Source organism: Mustela erminea, chromosome 21, assembly GCF_009829155.1.
Source record: "Mustela erminea isolate mMusErm1 chromosome 21, mMusErm1.Pri, whole genome shotgun sequence".
In the NCBI taxonomy this organism is placed as follows: domain Eukaryota; kingdom Metazoa; phylum Chordata; class Mammalia; order Carnivora; family Mustelidae; genus Mustela; species Mustela erminea.
This window is the reverse complement of record NC_045634.1, coordinates 2,370,385-2,390,066: the sequence shown is the minus strand read 5'-3', so window position 1 is coordinate 2,390,066 and position 19,682 is coordinate 2,370,385. Positions and strand designations below refer to the sequence as shown.

The 19,682-nt window shown below is 45.0% G+C and overlaps 1 protein-coding gene across 3 annotated transcripts in view; it reads left to right on the top strand.

Annotated features, from left to right (window-relative positions):
• The first annotated feature begins 7,004 nt into the window (after positions 1-7,004).
• Positions 7,005-19,682, top strand: part of IKBKB (inhibitor of nuclear factor kappa B kinase subunit beta) — a 62,129-nt gene continuing 49,451 nt past the window's right edge. Inside the window, exons 1-2 of one of the 3 annotated variants that reach the window (XM_032328869.1) lie at positions 7,005-7,406; positions 8,065-8,187. In XM_032328869.1, coding sequence (XP_032184760.1) covers positions 8,083-8,187 — 105 coding nt within the window. In that variant the 5' untranslated portion in view covers positions 7,005-7,406; positions 8,065-8,082. Of the gene's footprint in view, positions 7,407-8,064; positions 8,188-9,536; positions 9,663-19,682 lie in introns of those variants that run through there. The other 2 variants (XM_032328868.1, XM_032328870.1) reach the window with 2 other exon arrangements.

The following is a 19,682-nucleotide window of genomic DNA, read 5'->3' as shown; positions in this document are numbered from 1 at the left end:
TGCCCCTGAGTTTTCAAATACATAAAGCTGTTTGCAGTATACTGAAAATTTTCTGAGCCACTCAGGTGTCCCAAAAGTCCTTTCGGAAACTTCCCTTGGTCTTTACTTCCCCAGCTCCCAAAAATATAATTGGTTGTGCCTCACAATCCTGGGACAGCAGCTCTTTCTGCCTATGACTCCTAACCCCATGCTTTAATAAAACCTTTGCACCAAAGACGTCTCAAGAATTCTTTCTTGGGGGCACCTGGGTGGCTCAGTGGGTTAGGCCGCTGCCTTCGGCTCGGGTCATGATCTCAGGGTCCTGGGATCGAGTCCCGCGTCGGGCTCTCTGCTCAGCAGGGGGCCTGCTTCCCTTCCTCTCTCTCTGCCTGCCTCTCTGCCTACTTGTGACCTCTCTCTGTCAAATAAATAAATAAAATCTTAAAAAAAAAAAAAGAATTCTTTCTTGGCTGTGGACTCCGAACCCCACCACTTCAAACCATAGCACGCCGGCACCCTATGTGGGGCTTCGGGTCTTCTCATCTGGACTCTGAGCCTTGGTGAAAACTTAGTGAGTACTTCCTCTCCTCTCTCTTTACTTTCTTTTCAAGGAGTGTGGTCTTACTGGAACAGTTTCATGTCAATTTCTCAGGCTGAAATCCTCTAGCCTGTGGCTTCTCTATAGGGACGAGAAAGCCTACCTTTTGCCTGGATGTTAGTACCCTCAGAATGGTAATAAGACCCAGAAACTTGATGCCCTCTCTTCGTTTCTGTCTTTATACACAATTGTCTGTCTTGGGCACGGGACAGTCACCTAAGTCATCAGGATGGCTGCCAATCTCAAGACTCCCGTGTGAAGTTTCCTCCTCATTGGTCTAATGTGATCCTCCCAACATCCCTGGTCTAGCTGCTTCTGGCCGAGGGAACTCCACTCGGAACCAGCCGAAACCAGTACCCAATGGAATGAAAATCCAATCAGAGACTGTTAACTAGAGAATCTGGCTGCAATGACTATATGTTTTGGAGCGTCACTTAAACCATGGTGGATTTCTATCCTTACTGTTACTCTGGCCTGGCATGGACTACCTATTTGCACTTTGGTGGGAAGAAAAACATGGTGTCTGCTCATCTGCCTGAGCTGACAAGTGTTAGAACGGGGAGCCCTTTTTCTCTGCCTTCTGGCAGCACTTCACCTCTTCTGCCTTCCCCTCGCCCTCTTCCTCCTGTCTCTGCCCCATCTCAGGTGCAGCCTGCATACATGAACCACTTCCGATTTCCCCAGTGACATCCCAGGTAAAAACTGAAAATGGGGAACAAATTGATTGACTCTGAAGTGAAGGTTTGTTGAAGGTCAGATAAGCTCACGTTGTCTCTGTTGCAATTTGTCAGCAAAAAGAGGACTTAAATGATGGTTAATTTTGTCTGCCTCAAAGTTTTCATGGGTAAGTGATAAGAGAGCTTTCAAAGTCTTTGATAAACTGAAAATTTAAAGTTTTGCTTGGATAATAAATGGGATTGAATTCATTGGACATCTAGGCCTTTTCCAAATGGGATAAAATACTGAAGTATTGATCACCGGACTTAGGTTTGTGCTTTTGACTTCATATTGCTGAGGATACGTGGATCTGTTGGTAAATATGCTTTGTGCTTTATTAAAAGATTATGCTATTTAAAAAAAACTGATGTTTTTAAAATTGTGAAATGTATTTTTAAATTTGCTATTGAAAAAAAATCTGGCATAACAGTTCACAATGGGTTACTATTTAGTTTTTACTGGAGACTAAGTTTTCCAAGAATGCAAAATTCTGCTAAGTGTAGTCAAGACTGATGGAAATAGAGGAACCAACTCTGAAAGAAAAAAGTTGTAGAAGTTTATATACATAAATCTTTAGAAAGGAAGTTTTTTCTTTTAAGATTTTATTTTTTATTTGAGAGAAAGAGTGAGCACAAGCAGGGGAAAGGCAGAGAGGGAGAGGGAGAAGGAGACTCCCTGCTGAGCAGGCAGCCCGATGCAGGACTCGATCCCAGCCAGGACTGTGGGATCATGCCCTGAGCCGAAGGCAGAGGCTTAATCGACTGAGCCACCCAGGCACCAGTTAGCAGGTCTTTGATTACATAAATCTCAGTGTTAAAGGAGGTAAGTTTTGTTAACACGTATATAATACTATATATCTGCATTTTGACTCCCTTATTGTCCCTTGGTTAAAGGTTAACTAAATAAATAAGTTATAAGCTTTGTAATGATCTGTAATCCACTATTCAATCATGCGCTTTATAACTTTTTGAGGTTTTTTTTTACATACTTCCTTAGGTTTAAATGATAAATGAAGTCTTATTTTTACCAATTAGGCTTGTTTATTTGGTATGTTAAGTTTCTCTGGAAGCAGTGTTAAACAAATAAAAAGACTTAAGTTGTATTGCTTGGGTAAATGCTATGTATTCTAGAGATTATATGCAATTCCCAAATTAATACGTTCTGGTATAAGGCCATCACTTTATATTCTGATAATTGATGTGCTATGTGTCCCAGAAATGACCAGATTTCCTTGTCAGCTCTTTTGTAACCTCTCGTCAGATTGTTAGTCATGTCCGTTTTTCAGTCTTTTATCACTGATAGTTATTATTCTTATTCCCTTGTGAAATGTGTTTCATCTTCAAGGAGATTCATAAAAAAGGTTTTTGACAAATACAAGTTTTTGATCTTTAAAATCCTAAAACTAAAATTGGCAAAAATGTACAGAACTAGCTAAAAGCTGCATTCACATGGAACCAAGAATTAGTAACATGAGACTAAATGAACTGAAGAAGATGATTATGGTTTTTGTGACTCTTGTTTGAAACATTCCTGGTTCTGTACTTTTTGTTCTTCCAGATTAAGGAAACTTTCTCTTAAAAGATATCCATGACGTACAGAAATAGGATAAAATTTGTTCACAGAGGAACAAATTGAAGCATTTAACTTTTCTCTCTAGTGGAACCCTCAAAAATTCAAAAGGTCTCAGTAAGTGTTCTTTCTTCCATGGCAATCCTAGTCATTTGCATGGGTTCAATAAGAATCTGTTCTCCCACGGGGCACCTGGGTGGCTCAGTGTGTTAAAGCCTCTGCCTTCGGCTCAGGTCATGATCTCAGGATCCTTGGATCGAGCCCCGTATCGGGCTCCCTGCTCAGAGGGGAGCCTGCTTCCTCCCTCTCTCTCTGCCTGTCTCTCTGCCTACTTGTGATCTCTGTCTGTCAAATAAATAAATAAAATCTTAAAAAAAAAAAAAAAGAATCTGTTCTCCTTATATAGGACTTCATTAGAAACATTAGTTATTTGACCAAGGCTTTGACTGGAAGGTCACATTTGAGAGACCTGCATAGACTCAGATGTGACCCGACAGCTTTAAGGAACTAAGGCTGACTTTATGAAGCATGAAGCCAGTAGGGCTCCATGGAAATGTTGGCCTGATACCTTGCTTGCAGAATTTCCAGCAGCCTTACCAGGTGAGTAAAAAATGTCATTTCCTGGCTGGTGCAGGAACTGCAGGATACCTTGGGAACCTGAGCAAGAGGAATTTGCCCACATCTACAGGTATTGCATCTCTGAAGGCAAGCATTTGGCTTGGCTTCTGGCCTAGAGACACTACTAAAATTCAACCTGGAGATTCCTTACAAAAAGTTCCAGCAGGGGCGCCTGGGTGGCTCAGTGGGTTAGAGCCTCTGCTTTCGGCTCGGGTCATGATCCCAGGGTCCTGGGATCGAGCCCCACATCGGGCTTTCTGCTCAGCGGGGAGCCTGCTTCCTCCTCTCTCTCTCTCTGCCTCTCTGCCCACTTGTGATCTCTGTCTGTCAAATAAATAAATAAATCTTAAAAAAAAAAAAAAAATGTTCCAGCAAAGCAGATTCTAAGAGATCTATATCGCCAATCACTATTCTTTCTGAGCTTATGTAAATAATAAGGCCAAGTTTGTTGCAACTGGACTTGTTTTTCAAATGAATTAGTCTTGATTTGGCTATCTCTGATTTTAAAAAGGAGGGTGATTATAGACTACAGAGAAAATGTTTCAATAACACATCTTTGTAGATATTCTATTTTAAGCATTGTGATTCAAGAAAACTGGATTAATCTTTTTGGTTAGGGCTTCTCTGAGTGAGGATAGCCCCAAAACAACCAATAGGGTTAAATTAAGTTCCTTTGAGTTACTATATGAAAAACCGTTTCTCACTGAATACCTATCAATAGATGGGAAGTATGATGCTCTGTTAAGTTATTCACTTGAGGCCAGGTTAATTCATAATCTCTAAATGAATATGCAAACTATATCCTCCCTAAATCTGACCTGATCATCACTAGGAACCAACTCCTTATAAACCCCAGAAAGATGGTTTATTTAAAGGATTGGAAGTCCAATACAGCAGGAAATTTAACTCCAAAATGGAAGGGCCCCTATCGGGTCATATTATGTACTCCCACTTCAATACAATTAGAGGGGCACCTTCATGGGCTCCTAGATTTAGAATAAAACCTGTACCTCCTTCACTGGAAACCAGTAAGCAAACTAACGTGTCTTCTTATTCCTGTGAACCTGTGGAAGATCTCAAATTTCTCTTTAAATGACAATAAAGTACTGGAGTAAAATTTTAGTTAACTATCAATATCATTTAAAAAAAAAAGATTTTATTTATTTATTTGACAGAGAGACAGCGAGAGAGGGAACACAAATAGGGAGACTGGGAGAGGGAGAAGCAGGCTTCCCACTGAGCAGGGAGCCTGATGCAGGGTTCAATCCCAGGACCCAAGGATCACCGCCCGAACCCAAGGCAGATACCTAACAGCTGAGCCTCCCAGGCACCCCATCAATGTCATTTTTATTGGGCTCCTCTTTCTCATTATAATATTAACCTTATTTTGTTGTCTTTTCTGGTGTTTCCCTGCTTGATGCCAAAACTTCTTCACTGCCATACCTTCCAACTGACAGATAATCCTTTCTACTCAAGGAGGTTCGTGTATGTTGTCTACCTTGGCTTGGTTGCCTCTGACTTTGGTAACTCCTATACATATAAATTCCTCATCTGACTAATGTTGACCCACAGGTAGGGATACCTCTATGACCCTATTTAGCTGGAAGAAGTTACAGAAGATAAGCCCTTCCACCCTCAACAACCTTAAAGATCTAAGGGTCAGAATTGTTCAGGGGGTATGATGAGGGGAACAAAGGCAGAAGGAAATGTAGATAAAATTAAAGTTCCTTATAACGTACAGCCCATTGACAAACACTTGAAACTGGCAGAGAATAACATTCCTCCAGGAAACTCCCAGGTGTCTTAATGTTAATTAATGTGTCTTAATGTGTCTTAATGTTTTGCTAGAGGGAAAAACAACCTTGGCTTGACAATATGCAAGGCCTCCAAGATTCTGTAAGTCCTCTTTAGAATCTGAAAGTCCTTTTGGAAACTTCCCTTGGTCTTTGCCTCCCCCAGCTCTCAAGTATATAACTGGCTGTCCCTCACAATCCCAGGGAAGCAGCTCTTTCTGCCCATGGGTCCTGTCCCCATGCTTCAATAAAAGCACATTTTGCATTGAAGATGTCTCAAGAATTCCTTCTTGCTGTGTGCTCCGGGCCCCACCATTTCAAGTAACATCAATATGCTCCTAAAAGTTAACTTCAGCCTCAGGTTCTGTACAGGTGGGAGTGTCCTCAGTGTCAGGCATGGCTATTACCATTCCTTCCTCTGCTACAACAACCCTGTTGGTTCCTTTCTCTGACTTGCCTGCCCTCCAGTCTTCCCTGCTGCTCTTAGGCTGAAACTGATGAAACCACTGATGTTTGTTGCTAGTATTTCAACCGTTTCTGTTTTATTTTTAAAAAAAGCAATTTCATGTGATTCAACCTAATGTTGCCCACATTTTAAAGAAGAGAAATGGATGCTTGGAGTGGTTAAGTAATTGGCCCTAAAATCTTAGAGTAGTCAATAGCAGTATTAGAATTCAAAATCCAGTTTGCCTCCTTCTGAAATTAGTATACTTTTAACCAGATATTAAGAGCTTGGACCTAAGAACATGCCACTTGGTTTGGAATATCAGTTCATCTACTTAGTAGCCCATGCCTTTGACATATTTTCCTCTCTGCACATCCGTCTTCCCATCTGCAAAATGGGGATAACAATAATGCAGGGGCGCCTGGGTGGCTCAGTCCTTAAGCATCTGCCTTTGGCTCAGGTCATGAGTACAGGGTCCTGGAATGGAGCCCAGAGACACTGGGCTCGCCACTCAGCAGGAAGCCTGCTTCTCCCTCTCCCTCTGTCCCTGCTTGTGTTCCCTCTCTTGCTGCTCTCTTTCTGTGTCAAATAAATAAATATTAAAAAAAAATGCAGTTATTATCCCATGTGTAGGGGTTGCCCGGAGTATTTGAATGAGGAATTCTAAGTACAGAGAACATTTTATAAATGTAGTGTATTATCTTCAGGTTTCCTTTAATGCTTTTTTTTTCCCTGGTTGAGTAAATCTACCAACACACACCACCTTTGTGTGATAGCATAATGCCACGGAACTGAGAAATTTTATAGCAGAAGACCTTATTATAATGTCAAGTAGGTAGGAGTTGAACGGTGACCCCCCAGCGCTATGAGCTTCTCTCACAATTTCCCTACATCACTGCGGCTGAAACTGCAGTTTCGCGTTAGCACTACGAGATTCCCCCCGCCCCCTGCCCGCTGCCCGCTGCCCGCTTGATTTCATTTTTTAAGGGGGTGGGGGTGGGGGTGGGGGTGGGGGTGGGGGCTGACACTTCCAGGGAGTGCGGCTGTGATTTATCCTTCTTGACACGGGGCCCCAAATCCTCCAGATAAAGGGGACGCGGCCCGAGGAGAGGAGGCGCGACAATTCTTGTAAACAGTCCCTAAATAAATCCTGGCGAGGGCACGGGAAATTCCACCCCGTTAGAAGTCTAGGAAGCGGTGTGGCGTTCACCCCAGGAGGGCTCCGGGGAGGAAATCCCCATCTCCCCCGTCCCAGAAGCCGCAGCAGGCTCCAGGTGCTGCGTAGAGAGAGAGTTGGGCGCGCTCCGGGTCATTTCAGAGGCACTCTCTTATCTCAGGGAGCGCCGCGGGTCCCAGGTCACGGGGGCTGTCTAGAAGCCGCACGCAGCCCTCCCAGGGTCACCTGGGCGAGGACGAGGAGGTGCCCCTGGGCGGCCCCCCGGGCAGCGGGTGCGGGGCGTGGTCTGGGCGGGCACCCCCCCGCGGCTCCTTTAAGGGCGGGCCCGGCCCACGTGCTCCGTGACGTCAGAGCAGGAAGTGTTTGAGGAAGTCGCGCTGGGCCGGCAGGTTTAAGATTCCCGCATTTTAATGTCTGCGGGGAGGTGCCAGAGCCCCCGGTTTCGCCGCCCCAGCCCCCGCCTCCCCCTCCCGGGGGAGCGGCTCCCCTGCCCCGCACCCCTGCCAACAGGTGAGTCCCCCAGGCGGCCGCGGGGTGGGGGCGGTGACACCTGCAGACCCCCCGTCTGCTCTGCACCGGCGAGCTCGCGCCTCCCTCCTCCCTTGTGGCTCCCGAAGAAACTTCTGTGGAGTTTAAAAGTCGGGCTTTCCGGGCGTACGAGCCTTTCTCTCGCGCGGGTCGGAGTGGGGCGGCCCGGGACAGCCCCTGCCCGGGTGGTTCCAGGTGGCCTCCTGGAGGTGGTGGCTTTGGGAGAGAGTCACGACGCGTTTGGACTGTGTGAAGACACACGTGACCGTAGGGAAACCCAGTGTTGGCCTCTGTCCCTGCCGCCTAGAGCGGAATGGGCGCGGGGCAGGGCGCCCCTTGCTGGAGTCCAGGCTGGGAGGCCCCCTCCGAGTTCAGGGGGTGTGCAGAACGTCTCCTTCGAGTGACTTTCTTCCCCGCCTCCTTCCACCACAGCTGAGGTGGGGGTGCGGGAAAGTGAGAAAAACAAAAGTTCGTTGCCAAAACCCGCACACCAGACACCCTGGTTTATTTACAAAAAGAAAACGAGCCGAGTTTTTTCGTCTCTCGCATGTTCTCTCTTACCTTCTCCATCTCCTTGAGTTTCACTTTTTTCTTAATTAATGTTAATTAATCTTTGTCCCCCACACCAAATTGCTTACAGAGTTAGCACGGCATCAGTATGAGCTGGTCACCTTCTCTGCCAACCCAGACGTGTGGGGCCTGGGAGATGAAAGAACGACTCGGGACGGGGGGATTTGGAAATGTCATCCGATGGCACAATCAGGTAGAGCCTCCGTGGGGCTGGGAAGAGCGAAGGGCGAACGGGGTGGGAGGGGAGGTGGAGAAGACAGGTTTCCCTCCAATCGCCTCTGCCCCACGCTGCTGGGTGGGGGGATGGGCCTCACCTTTGGCCATGGGCTTGTTGCGAGAGCGTGAGAACCGGGAACTGGAAAGGGGCCTTAGAGCTTCTGAACTGACTCTAAGTTAGTGATCTCCAAACTTTACTGACTATGCTCCCCAAGTAAATAGTAAAAATATTTTAAGTTTTCAAACTCAGTTTTATGTATCTTAAATTATATCTGTGCTACCATCATGCTATCTGTACTAATACATTGCATGTTACAAAACATACAAAAATAGGACAATTTAAAGGATGGTCATAGTAAAATTTATTTAAGTGTTTAAAAAATCGGTTTTAAAATATTTCAAATATGTACTCATTATGATGCCTTCCCAGTATTGTTTGCAGTACTGCACAGCACGGAATATACAGATCTTTATGAAAGTGAGAATTGGGTGCCTGGGTGGCTCAGTGGGTTAAGCCTCTGCCTTCCACATGATCTCAGGGTCCTGGGATTGAGCCCCAAATCTAGCTCTCTGCTCAGCGGGGAGCCTGCTTCCCCCTCTCTCTCTGCCTGCCTCTCTGCCTACTTGTGATCTCTCTCTGTCAAATAAATAAAATCTTAAAAAAAAAAAAAAGAGAAAGTGAGAATTTTATCGTTAAGAATAGTGGATGAGGGGCGCCTGGGTGGCTCAGTGGGTTAAGCCGCTGCCTTCGGCTCAGGTCGTGATCTCAGGGTCCTGGGATCGAGTCCCGATCGGGCTCTCTGCTCAGCAGGGAGCCTGCTTCCCTCTCTCTCTCTCTCTGCCTGCCTCTCCATCTACTTGTGATTTCTCTCTGTCAAATAAATAAATAAAAAATCTTTAAAAAAAAAAATAGTGGATGAAAACCCATGTTTCAAAGAATTTTTATAATTTGGAGTTATTTGGGCTGATTTCTTTTTAGATCTGATTAGATCCTCATTGTTTTACTCCTGTGTCTGAAATGAGTTGCCTACAATATAGAAGTGTTAGTTCTTGCATATTCCTGTTTGCTTGCGCGGAAGTTCTCTGCAGGAATCTCTTTAGGTACTTGTCCATTTTATGAGAGTCATTTTATTGAAACTGGGTAATAAAGTCCATGATCTACCTTAGCCGGAGCCCTTATCCACCAGTGCCTATGGAATGCTCATTTTCCTCTGTGTACCTCGAGGCCACAAGCGAAGTGTTATCTTCTGAGAAATAAACTCAGGAGGCTGTCCTAAAGCTTATATCAGAAAAGTGTAATTTCTTTTTAATTTGTTTGGATTCCAGTCTTGGGTCACTGGGGTGCACATACACCCAATTTGGAGACCACTGCTCTAGGGAACCCTCAGTCACCAAATAACTAAAGTTAGCTTCCTAACTCCAAAATAAGACCTGTGAAGTCCTTGATGGAAGGTACCTGCTTTTTTTTTTTTTTTTAAAGATTTTATTTATTTATTTGACAGACAGAGGTCACAAGTAGGCAGAGAGGCAGGCAGAGAGTGAGAGAGAGGAGGAAGCAGGCTCCCCGCGGAGCAGAGAGCCCGATGTGGGGCTCGATCCTAGGACCCTGGGATCATGACCTGAGCCGAAGGCAGAGGCTTTAACCCACTGAGCCACCCAGGCGCCCCGGTACCTGCTTTTTTGATTGGGGGCTGGTGAGCCCCTTGTTGGACTGAAGGGATGGCAAATTGTGCAACGCTTCCCAGGAGCCAGCTGCAATAGCCCTCGGGAGAGTCATCAAGGCTACTGGTCAGCCACAGGAGAACGTCGTTTCAGATAGCAATCTTTATCAGTTAGTTGGAAGACATTCTAGACCCTATCCTGAGTCTTGTTAGCTCTAAGCAGATGGAATGACCCTTGGAGGAATGTGGGAGCCAGAGCTGGAGGGCAGAGTACAGTTCTGGAGGTGGTCATTCCCACATTCAGCTGGGAAACCAGTATTCCAGCAAACCCTATGGCCGAGTGGGCCACAGAAACACAATTGGCTCAAACGTGTTCTGGTCTGAGTATAACCACGGGCCTAGCATTACAACATAAGAGTCAGATCATTCCATGGCCATACATACATACCTGGGCTGGGCTGCTTCTAGAGAGGCCACAGCTTTTAGATTCTTGACCACAGCAACTGTCTTGCAGCAGCTGAACTAGAGATGTTTGGTTTCCCTCAAAAGGAATTCTGTCCAGCTATGCCATATGTCTGTCATTTCCAACTAAAATGGCCTCTGTCTGCTCTGTGAGTTTGGAGAGCTATTGTCAGATGGAATTTGTTCCTAGCTTTATAGATACAGGCCTGAAAAAATGTGTGTGTGCGTGTGTGTGTGTGTGTGTGTGTGTGTGTGTGTGTATGTAGATTGGTCTTCTAAAATTACTACTTTCAAGTTCCTTCCCTTGTTCAAAAACCTTGTTTTTCATTTTTATTTTATTTTTTAATTGAAGTATAGTTGGAGTTCACTTTTTTCCTCTTTTTCTTTTTAGTAGTTTTTTAATTTTTTTTATAAACATATAATGTATTATTAGCCCTAGGGGTACAGGTCTGTGAATCACCAGGTTTACACACTTCACAGCACTCACCGTAGCACATAACCTCCCCAATGTCCATAACCCCACTACTCTTTCCCTACACCCCTCCCCCCGGCAACCCTCAGTTTGTTTTGTGAGATTAAAAGTCTCTTATGGTTTGTCTCCCTCCCGATCCCATCTTGTTTCATTTATTCTTTTCATATCCCCCAAACCTCCCATGTTGCATCTCTACTTCCTCATATCAGGGAGATCATATGATAGTTGTCTTTCTCCAGTTGACTTATTTTTGCTCAGCATAATAACCTTAGTTCCATCCATGTCGTCGCAAATGGCAAGATTTCTTTTGATGGCTGCATAGTATTCCATTGTATATATACCACATCTTCTTTTTTTTTTTTTTTTTTTTTTTTTTTTTTTTTTTTTTTTTTTAAAGATTTTATTTATTTATTTGACAGAGAGAGATCACAAGTAGGCAGAGAGGCAGGCACAGAGAGAGAGAGGAGGAAACAGGCTCCCCGCTGAGCAGAGAGCCCGATGCGGGACTCGATCCCAGGACCCTGAGATCATGACCTGAGCCGAAGGCAGCGGCTTAACCCACTGAGCCACCCAGGCGCCCTATACCACATCTTCTTTATCCATTCATCTATTGATGGACATCTAGGTTCTTTCCATAGTTTGGCTATTGTGGACATTGCTGCTATAAACATTTGGGTGCACGTGCCTCTTCGGATCACTACATTTTTATCTTTAGGGTAAATACCCAGTAGTGGCATTCACTTTTATATTAGGTGTTTTAGGTGTACAGTGTCATGATTTGGTAATTCTGTACATTATACAGTGCTCACTGTGATATTGTCACCATCTGTCCCCATACCCATAGATGATATCAACACCATCTGTCCCCAAGTTTTGTTACAGTATTAGTGGCTATATTTCTTTTTTTTTTTTTTTTAAGATTTTATTTATCAGAGAGAGAGGGGGAGAGAGCGAGCACAGGCAGACAGAATGGCAGGCAGAGGCAGAGGGAGAAGCAGGCTCCCTGCCGAGCAAGGAGCCCGATGTGGGACTCGATCCCAGGATGCTGGGATTATGACCTGAGCCAAAGGCAGCTGCTTAACCAACTGAGCCACCCAGGCGTCCCTAGTGACTATATTTCTAATGCTGTACTTTTCATCCCCCCATGACTTACTATGGTACCAAAAGTTTGTATCTCTTAATTTCATCACCTGCTTCACCTATCCCCCAACTCTTTCCCTTCTGGAAACCACCAGTTCTCTGTATTTATGAGTCTGTTTCTACTTTTTTTTGTTGTTTATTCCTTCATTTGTTTTGTTTAGACTCCCCATGAAGTGAAATCATGTGACGTTTTTTTCTCTAACTTATTTCACTTAGCATGATACTCTTTATGTCCATCCATGTTGTCTCAAATTGCAAGACTTCATTCTTTTTTATGGCTGAGTAATATTCTATTGTGTATGTGTATATATATCTATATCTATCTATCTATCTATATATCCCTCTACACATATGCCACATCTTTATCTTCTTTATCCATTCATCTGTTGATGGACCCTTGGGTCGCTTCCCTGTCTTGGTTGTTATAAATAGTGCTGCAGTGAATATAGGGGTGCATGTATTAGTGTTTTCAAATTGGTGGTTTTGTTTTCTGTGATTGAATAAACAGCAGTGGAATTACTGGATCATGTGATAGTTCTGTTTTTAAGTTTTTGCGGAACTTCACTCTGTTTTCCACAGTGGCTGCATGAGTTTACATTTCTACTAACAGTGTACGAGGTTTCACCCTTCTTCACATCCTCGCCAACACCTGTTATTTTTTCTCTTTTTCATTCTAGCCATTCTGACAGGTGTGAGGTGATATCTCATTGTGGGTTTGATTTGCATCTCCCTGATGAGTGATGTTGAGCATCTTTTCATGTATCTGTTTTCCATTTGTATGTCTTTGGAGAAAGACATATTTAGGTCTTCTGCCCATTTTTTTTTTTTTAAAGATTTTATTTGTTTATTTGACAGAAATCACAAGTAGGCAGAGAGGCAGGCAGAGAGAGAGGGGGAAGCAGGCTCCCCGCCGAGCAGAGAGCCCAATGCAAGGCTGGATCCCAGGACCCTGAGACCATGACCTGAGCAGAAGGCAGAGGCCCAACTCACTGAGCCACCCAGGCGCCCCACTTCTGCCCATTTTTTAACTGGATTATTAGTTTTTTTGTGTGTTGAGTTGTGTAAGTTCTTTTTATATTTTGCATACTAATTACTTACTGGCTGTATCATTTGTAAATATCTTCTCCCTAGTTTGCCTTTTCATTTTGTTGATCATTTTTCTTTCTTTTTTCTTTTCTTTAATCTGTATTTTTTAAAAGCCAAACTCACATCATTCTGCTGTTTGAGGCCTCTTCACAGTCTGGCCTCACTCCGTCTTTCTAGCATTACCTCCTCTTGTTGGCTCCCAACAAGTTGGTTGGCTGAGCCTTCTCTGGGACAAGCCTCTGCTTCCTGGACAGTTTTACGTGCTTCTGCCCATTCCTTCAGGATCAGCTCCAGACCACCTCCTCAGTAAGCCTCCCATGGACTCCTTCATTCTATAAAAATTAGTTCTTCTGTTGAATTCCCCAGCTCCAATCATTTGTCATGCTTCATATCCTGCCCTTTTGTCTGTGTATAATAATGTGTCTTGCCATGGCTCTAAGTTCCTGGTCAGCCAGGGCCCTGCCTGGCTTTGGCTTTCTTTCAGTTCTCCCATAGCAATTTTCTTTATGTTATACGTGTGTTAGGTGCATAAAGTCATTCACTTTCCTTAAAGATCTTTTTGGAAAAGGGAAAGAGCTATGAATCAGTCATTACAAATGTAAGCTCCTAACTATCAGAAGTCTGACACAGGAGAGGGGCTCACGGCAGTGATACCTTATACCAGAAGGTGTGATCAGTCTGGAGGTTGGGGCAGGGGCAGGGGGAGGCTTCTTCAAGGAAGTGGCTCCTAAGTGCAGACCTGAGTTATTGGTAGAAGGTAGCCAGGCTTTGCCGGTCTAAGAACGTGGGAGGAGGGTTCCAGGAAGAGCGAGCAGCCTATTCAGAACCCCTGTGCTGGGGCAGGTCTTGGCAAGCAGGTAGAACAGAAAGGTCAGCAGGACCAGAAGGGAGGACAAAGGGAGCTAGGTGCAGGGGAGGTTGCTACATAGAATGTGACAGTGGGACCCTGCCAATAGCTTTTGGTTTTCTTTTCTTTTCTTTTTTTTTTTTTAAAGATTTTATTTATTTATTTATTTGACAGGCAGAGATCACAAGGAGGCAGAGAGGCAGGCAGAGAGAGAGAGAGAGAGAGAGAGAGGGAAGCAGGCTCCCTGCTGAGCAGAGAACCCAATGCGGGACTCGATCCCAGGACCCTGAGATCATGACCTGAGCCGAAGGCAGCGGTTTAACCCACTGAGCCACCCAGGCGCCCCTAGTTTTTGGTTTTCATCTGAAGAGCAACAGGAAGCTGTTGGAAGGGGGTCTACTCTGACTGTGGGAAGAGTTTGGAAGGGGCCCAGGCAGTGATGTGCTGGGAAACCAAATTCCCGAATATTTAACAATCCGCTCTCAGAAGAGCTGGTACCAGGACACCACTGGCACCCCCTATCACGTGGGTTTTGGAGATTGGACAGGTGAGGGATTGGATGGGGCTGATGGTGGTTGGCGATTGAGAGAAGTGGGCAGATCTAAGAGCTATTTTAGGACTTAGTGGGGGAGTGGAAGGTGAGGGCTGAGGGAGCAGGAGGAGTCAAGTTTCACAAGTACCTAGTGAAACCTTGCTGATGAGCATGGCTCAGTCGGGGAAGCTCTCCATCACCCTTCTGGTTGTTCCTGGGGTGGGGGTGGGGCAAACTTTTAGGTCTCCTGTGGGTGCAGTTCTTTAGCTGATGTCCAAGATCAGAACAGGAGTAGTGTCTTCTTTGGTGGATGTCCCAGTGTTCAGAGTCTTGAAGAAAGATAGTGGGATAAGTGGTTTTGACAACTTAACTCCAGTCAGTATATAATAATTATACTTCGCAACAGTGTACATTTCTAATAGTCCATATACTTTATATTGTCTACAAGAGAGACTTTTTAGTTCATCACAAGAACAATTGTATAAAGAGTCTAGGCATTGGTATCCTCAGTCACATAAATGATGCCTAGTAATCAGACCTATCATTTATTGAGAACCTAGCATGTGCCATCAATGGGCTAGGTATTTTACATGTTTTATCTTCAGTCTGCATAACCCTAAAAGGAAGAATTGTTACTTTTTATGGTTTTTAAGTTTATTTATTTAAGTAATCTCTACACTCAAAGCGGGGCTTGAACTCATGATCCAAGATCAAGAGTCCCATGTTCCTCCAACTGAGCCTGCCTGTTGTCTTTGTTTCTGTTTACCCCTGAGGAAATTGAAGCACAGAGAGGTTAGGTCATTTACCTGAAGAGGCTAAGCTAGGAAGCAAAGAGCTGGAATCTGAAAATCCCAACTTCCTGCTTTCTTCACTATGGCTTGTGGCTTTTCCATGGCGGGCGATCGAAGCTTATGGACACCCCTAGAACATTTTCAGTTCTCTTCAATCAGTCTAAACCATTTTGAAGGGGCACCTGGGTGGCTCAGTGGGTTAAAGCCTCTGCCTTCGGCTCAGGTCATGAGCTCAGGGTCCTGGGATTGAGCCCTGCATCGAGCTCTCTGCTCAGTGGGGAGCCTGCTTCCCCCTCTCTCTCTGCCTGCCTCTCTGCCTACCTGTGATCTCTCTCTCTGTCAAATAAAGAAAAAAAGAAGTTGCTTTTAAACAATTTTGAAATGCTAAGGGAAAAACTCTCATTTGGAAGACAACATGCATAAATCTTTCTAAAACAAATATTTCTTAGTGAGGAAGGGCAGTGTACCAAATGTCCTTATCCCTGTTTCCCTGAGTTTTTGGAATCTGTTACCAAGCATGGGCCTTGGCAGTCCTTGCTGTGTCTGAACTACCTTAAATCCTCAGCCCAGGGGTCAGCACAAACCATTTATCAGTATGGTCTAGATAGGCTGATGTTTTCAACAAGACCTATACAGAAGAAGAAGAAAAAGATGACCCGGGTGACCTCAGCCTACAGCCCCTTTTGGGAATAAGGGGGAAAACCACATGACTCCCAGTCACCCATACCTGGGTTCCAGTCCTGGCTCTGTTTTTTGCCAGCTTCATGGCTTTGAGCCCAACTCCCCCCTTGGATTTTTGAGGATGCTAAGATATTGATCTCCTTGGCTCTCAGCATGTCTAAGCATGAAATAGGGCCGCGGCTTTCTGAAAGGATCTGGACATGTCCCAGGATGCCTTGCACTATTCTCTGTGCACTTTGCTGTGAAAGAGGCTGGGAATTGCTGCCTGGTTTCCCAAAGGACGCCTGTGAGGATGACATGAGGTAATGTACGGAGTGGCTCGTGTAAAGCTCTAAGAGGCACGGTGTTACTGACTCTTCTATGACGTGGTACCGACTTTGACTTGTTTCCTCACTGGACAAGATGAAGCTCACTTCAGCTTATGTGTGTATTTTGGAAGTGGTAAAGACCTCAGTCAGTTCACTAAGAATTTATTGTGCACAGACCCCAGGGTCCATTGGGGGAAAAAAGAAACGACTTTGTCTTCAGTGTGCTTATGCTCTAACTGAGGAGGTAAAATGAATGCTCCGCTGTCTATAAAATAGGTCTAAATATGGTCACCAAATTGTGTAGAGATATGAATGCTGTTTGTTGAGAGTGTCCTGTGCCAGCTGTGCTCGCTGCTTTATCCGTATTCTCTCTTGAGTGTTCAGGGGAGAGGGAAGGCTTCTTGAGGAAATGGAACTTGAGCAGAATCTTGGAAGGAGACGGACTGTAGAGTCTGAAGAGAAGACAAATCGAATGGGTAGAGTAACATCGACACAAGGCCAGAGAAGGGAAATGCTGCTGCTGTAATTTGCTCAAGGCTCACTCTGTATCGGGCATTCCATCCCATTTTGACGGAGGGGTAGCGTCCCCTCTCCCTCTTCTGGATAAAGGCCCAGAAGCTAAACTAGCAGGCTCAGTGTCCCACATACAGCAGGTGAAGGATGAAGGAGTTACACCCTGACCTCACCCCACAAGCCTCTGTCGGTGAGTTCGGAGGCCACTGTGCGTGTTGGCTGTTTACACCAATGGGAGTGGGTTGAACTCAGAGATTTCTCGGCATAGACTGGTCAGTGTGATTGAGTCGGGTGAAGCTGTAGTCAGAGACCCTATACCTTTTGACTCTCAGACCTGAGTTCTTTTTTTTTTTTTTTAAGATTTTACTTATTTATTTGACAGAGAGAGATCACAAGTAGGCAGAGAGGCAGGCAGAGAGAGAGAGAGAGAGAGGAGGAAGCAGGCTCCCTGCTGAGCAGAGAGCCCGACGTGGGTCTCGATCCCAGGACCCTGAGATCATGACCTGAGCCGAAGGCAGCGGCTTAACCCACTGAGCCACCCAGGCGCCCCTCAGGCCTGAGTTCTGTCCCGAGGATCTCTCTAGGCCTAGCTCTGTACTTCCTCTCTGAAGTTCATCTTGGAGGGCAGGGCCTGAGAAGGAACGAGCTGGTTAATAATAATTAGCCCCTTTTACCACAGTGGCCTGTTGGATGGTTGCCACGGTAACAGGAGACAGGTTTCCCAGCCAAGAGTTTGAATGGACCTCTTGGCTTCCAGCCCGTTTCCCCTCCTCGTGTGAAGAAGGCTAGCTTTGGGAAGCTGGGCCAGCTCCTGAGTGGACTGGCCTCCAGCTCACTTGTACTGTCGTGCCTTCTGATAGCTCTCAGCCATCTGAGGAGGTACCCCCCCCCATTTTATACACAAGTTTTATGTTTTCATGTACAAAAGAATCACAGACTTGAAGGACCTTCATGATAAATTGTATTCACTGTGGCTAACACCGTTGCCCCCTGTCAGCATTTTCTCCAAATACAAACCGATTTTAAATTTTGTCCCACACCAGGAGGCCACTTACCAGAAGTTGGAGGCTGATACAGTTTGGGCCAAGTCTAGGTTTCCACAGAACTGAGCTAAGACTCAAGGAGGTTCCAACCCAAATAAAGAAAGTCATCCGCTGCTCTTGGAGTTTCATTGCTAGTGAAGCTCAAACTCCCCAGGCTTTCAAAACCGGTATTTTTAGTCTGTTTTTGAACTGTTTAATTGAATTTTACTTTCTAGAGCCAGTATGTTTTTAGCAACAGAAAGTCATTGTGTTTGGGTTTCTGTTTCAAATGAAATATTACTCATGGAAAACTGGAATGTTTTAGAATACTGCCTCAAGGCCCGCTGTATAAGAAAAGTTTAAGTGTGTCTATATCTGTGTGAGACATTCCCAAGCCCCGGAAATTGTTAGGATTTCCCCTGCAACGGTAGGACTAAGCTGAGCTGTCCAGAAATAGAAAGTGACTTTTGGTGTCTGTGCATTTAGTCCACAATGTGTTTAGTATTCATATTGGGAAGTTCACTTCTTAGTTTGCATCAGGATACTGAGGCTGATATCAAATCTTCAATCGTTAATATCAGTCTTCGATATCGACATCTATTCCTGGACTCTGGGTTGGGCCAGGTAACAGCTATGAATTAGATCCAGTGTTTGTGTTGAACAGATCACAATTGTCTACAATTATCCAATGTATAGATAGATTACCTAAAATATGTTCTAAATCACTTAATAAATCTACCTCTGGGGTCTATTTGTCATTTTTTATGAAGGAAGCATACTGTCTGTGGTAGGCAGAATAATGGCCCCTCCCAAAGATGGCTGCATCCTAACCCCTGAACCTGTCAGTATGTTAGGGCACCATGGCAAAGGGGAATGAAGGTTGCTTATTGGCTGACATTAGGTGGGAAGATTATCCCATACTGTCTGGGTCAGCCAAGTGTGGTCATGAGGGGCTTAAAAGTGGAAGAGGGAAGGGCGCCCGGGTGGCTCACTGGGTTGGGTGTCTGTCTTTGGCTCAGGACGTGATCCCAAGGTGCTAGCCTTGCACTGGGCTCCCTGCTCAGCAGTGACCCTCCTTCTCCCACTCCTCCCCGCTGGTGTTCTCTCTTGCTATCTCTGTCCCTATCTCTGTCTCTCTTACATAAAGTATTTATTTTTTTAAGATTTTTTAAATTTATTTGAGAGAGAGAGACAGTGAAAGAGAGCATGAGATATGAGAAGGTTAGAGGGAGAAGCAGACTCCTTGTGGAGATGGGAGCCTCATTTGGAACTCAATCCTGGGACTCCAGGATCATGACCTGAGCCGAGGGCAGTTGCTTAACCAACCAACCAACCCAGACGCCCCTTAAATAAAGTCTTTAAAATAAAGTGGAAGGGGTGTCTGGGTGTCTGCCTTTGGCTCAGATCATGAACCCAAGGTCCTAGGATAGAGCCCTGCATCGGGCTCCCTACTCAGCAGGGAGCCTGCTTCTCCCTCTCCCACTCCCCCTACTTGTGTTCCCCCTCTCTCTGTCTCTATCAAATAAATAAAATAAGATAAAATAAAGTAAAATGAAATGTATCCTTTAAAAAAAGTGGAAGAGGGAGGCAGTAGAGTCAGTGCCAAAGTAATGCAATGTGACAGGAGTTAGCTGGTCGTTGCTGACTTTGGGCATGGAGGGAGGGACCCTGAGCCAAAGAATGCAGGCAGCTTCTAGACGCTGGAAAGGTCAAGGAAATGTATTCTTCCCTAAAGTTTCCAGAAAAGACCACGGCCCTGCTGACGTCTTGATTTTAGCCCAGTGAGATCTGTACCAGACTTCTGACCTCCAGAACTGTAAGGACATAAATTTGGGTCTTAAGCTACTAAGTTTGTGGCAATTTGTGTTTTTTGTTTTTTTTTTAAGATTTTATGTATTTATTTGACAGAGAGAAATCATAAGTAGATGGAGAGGCAGGCAGAGAGAGAGAGGGAAGC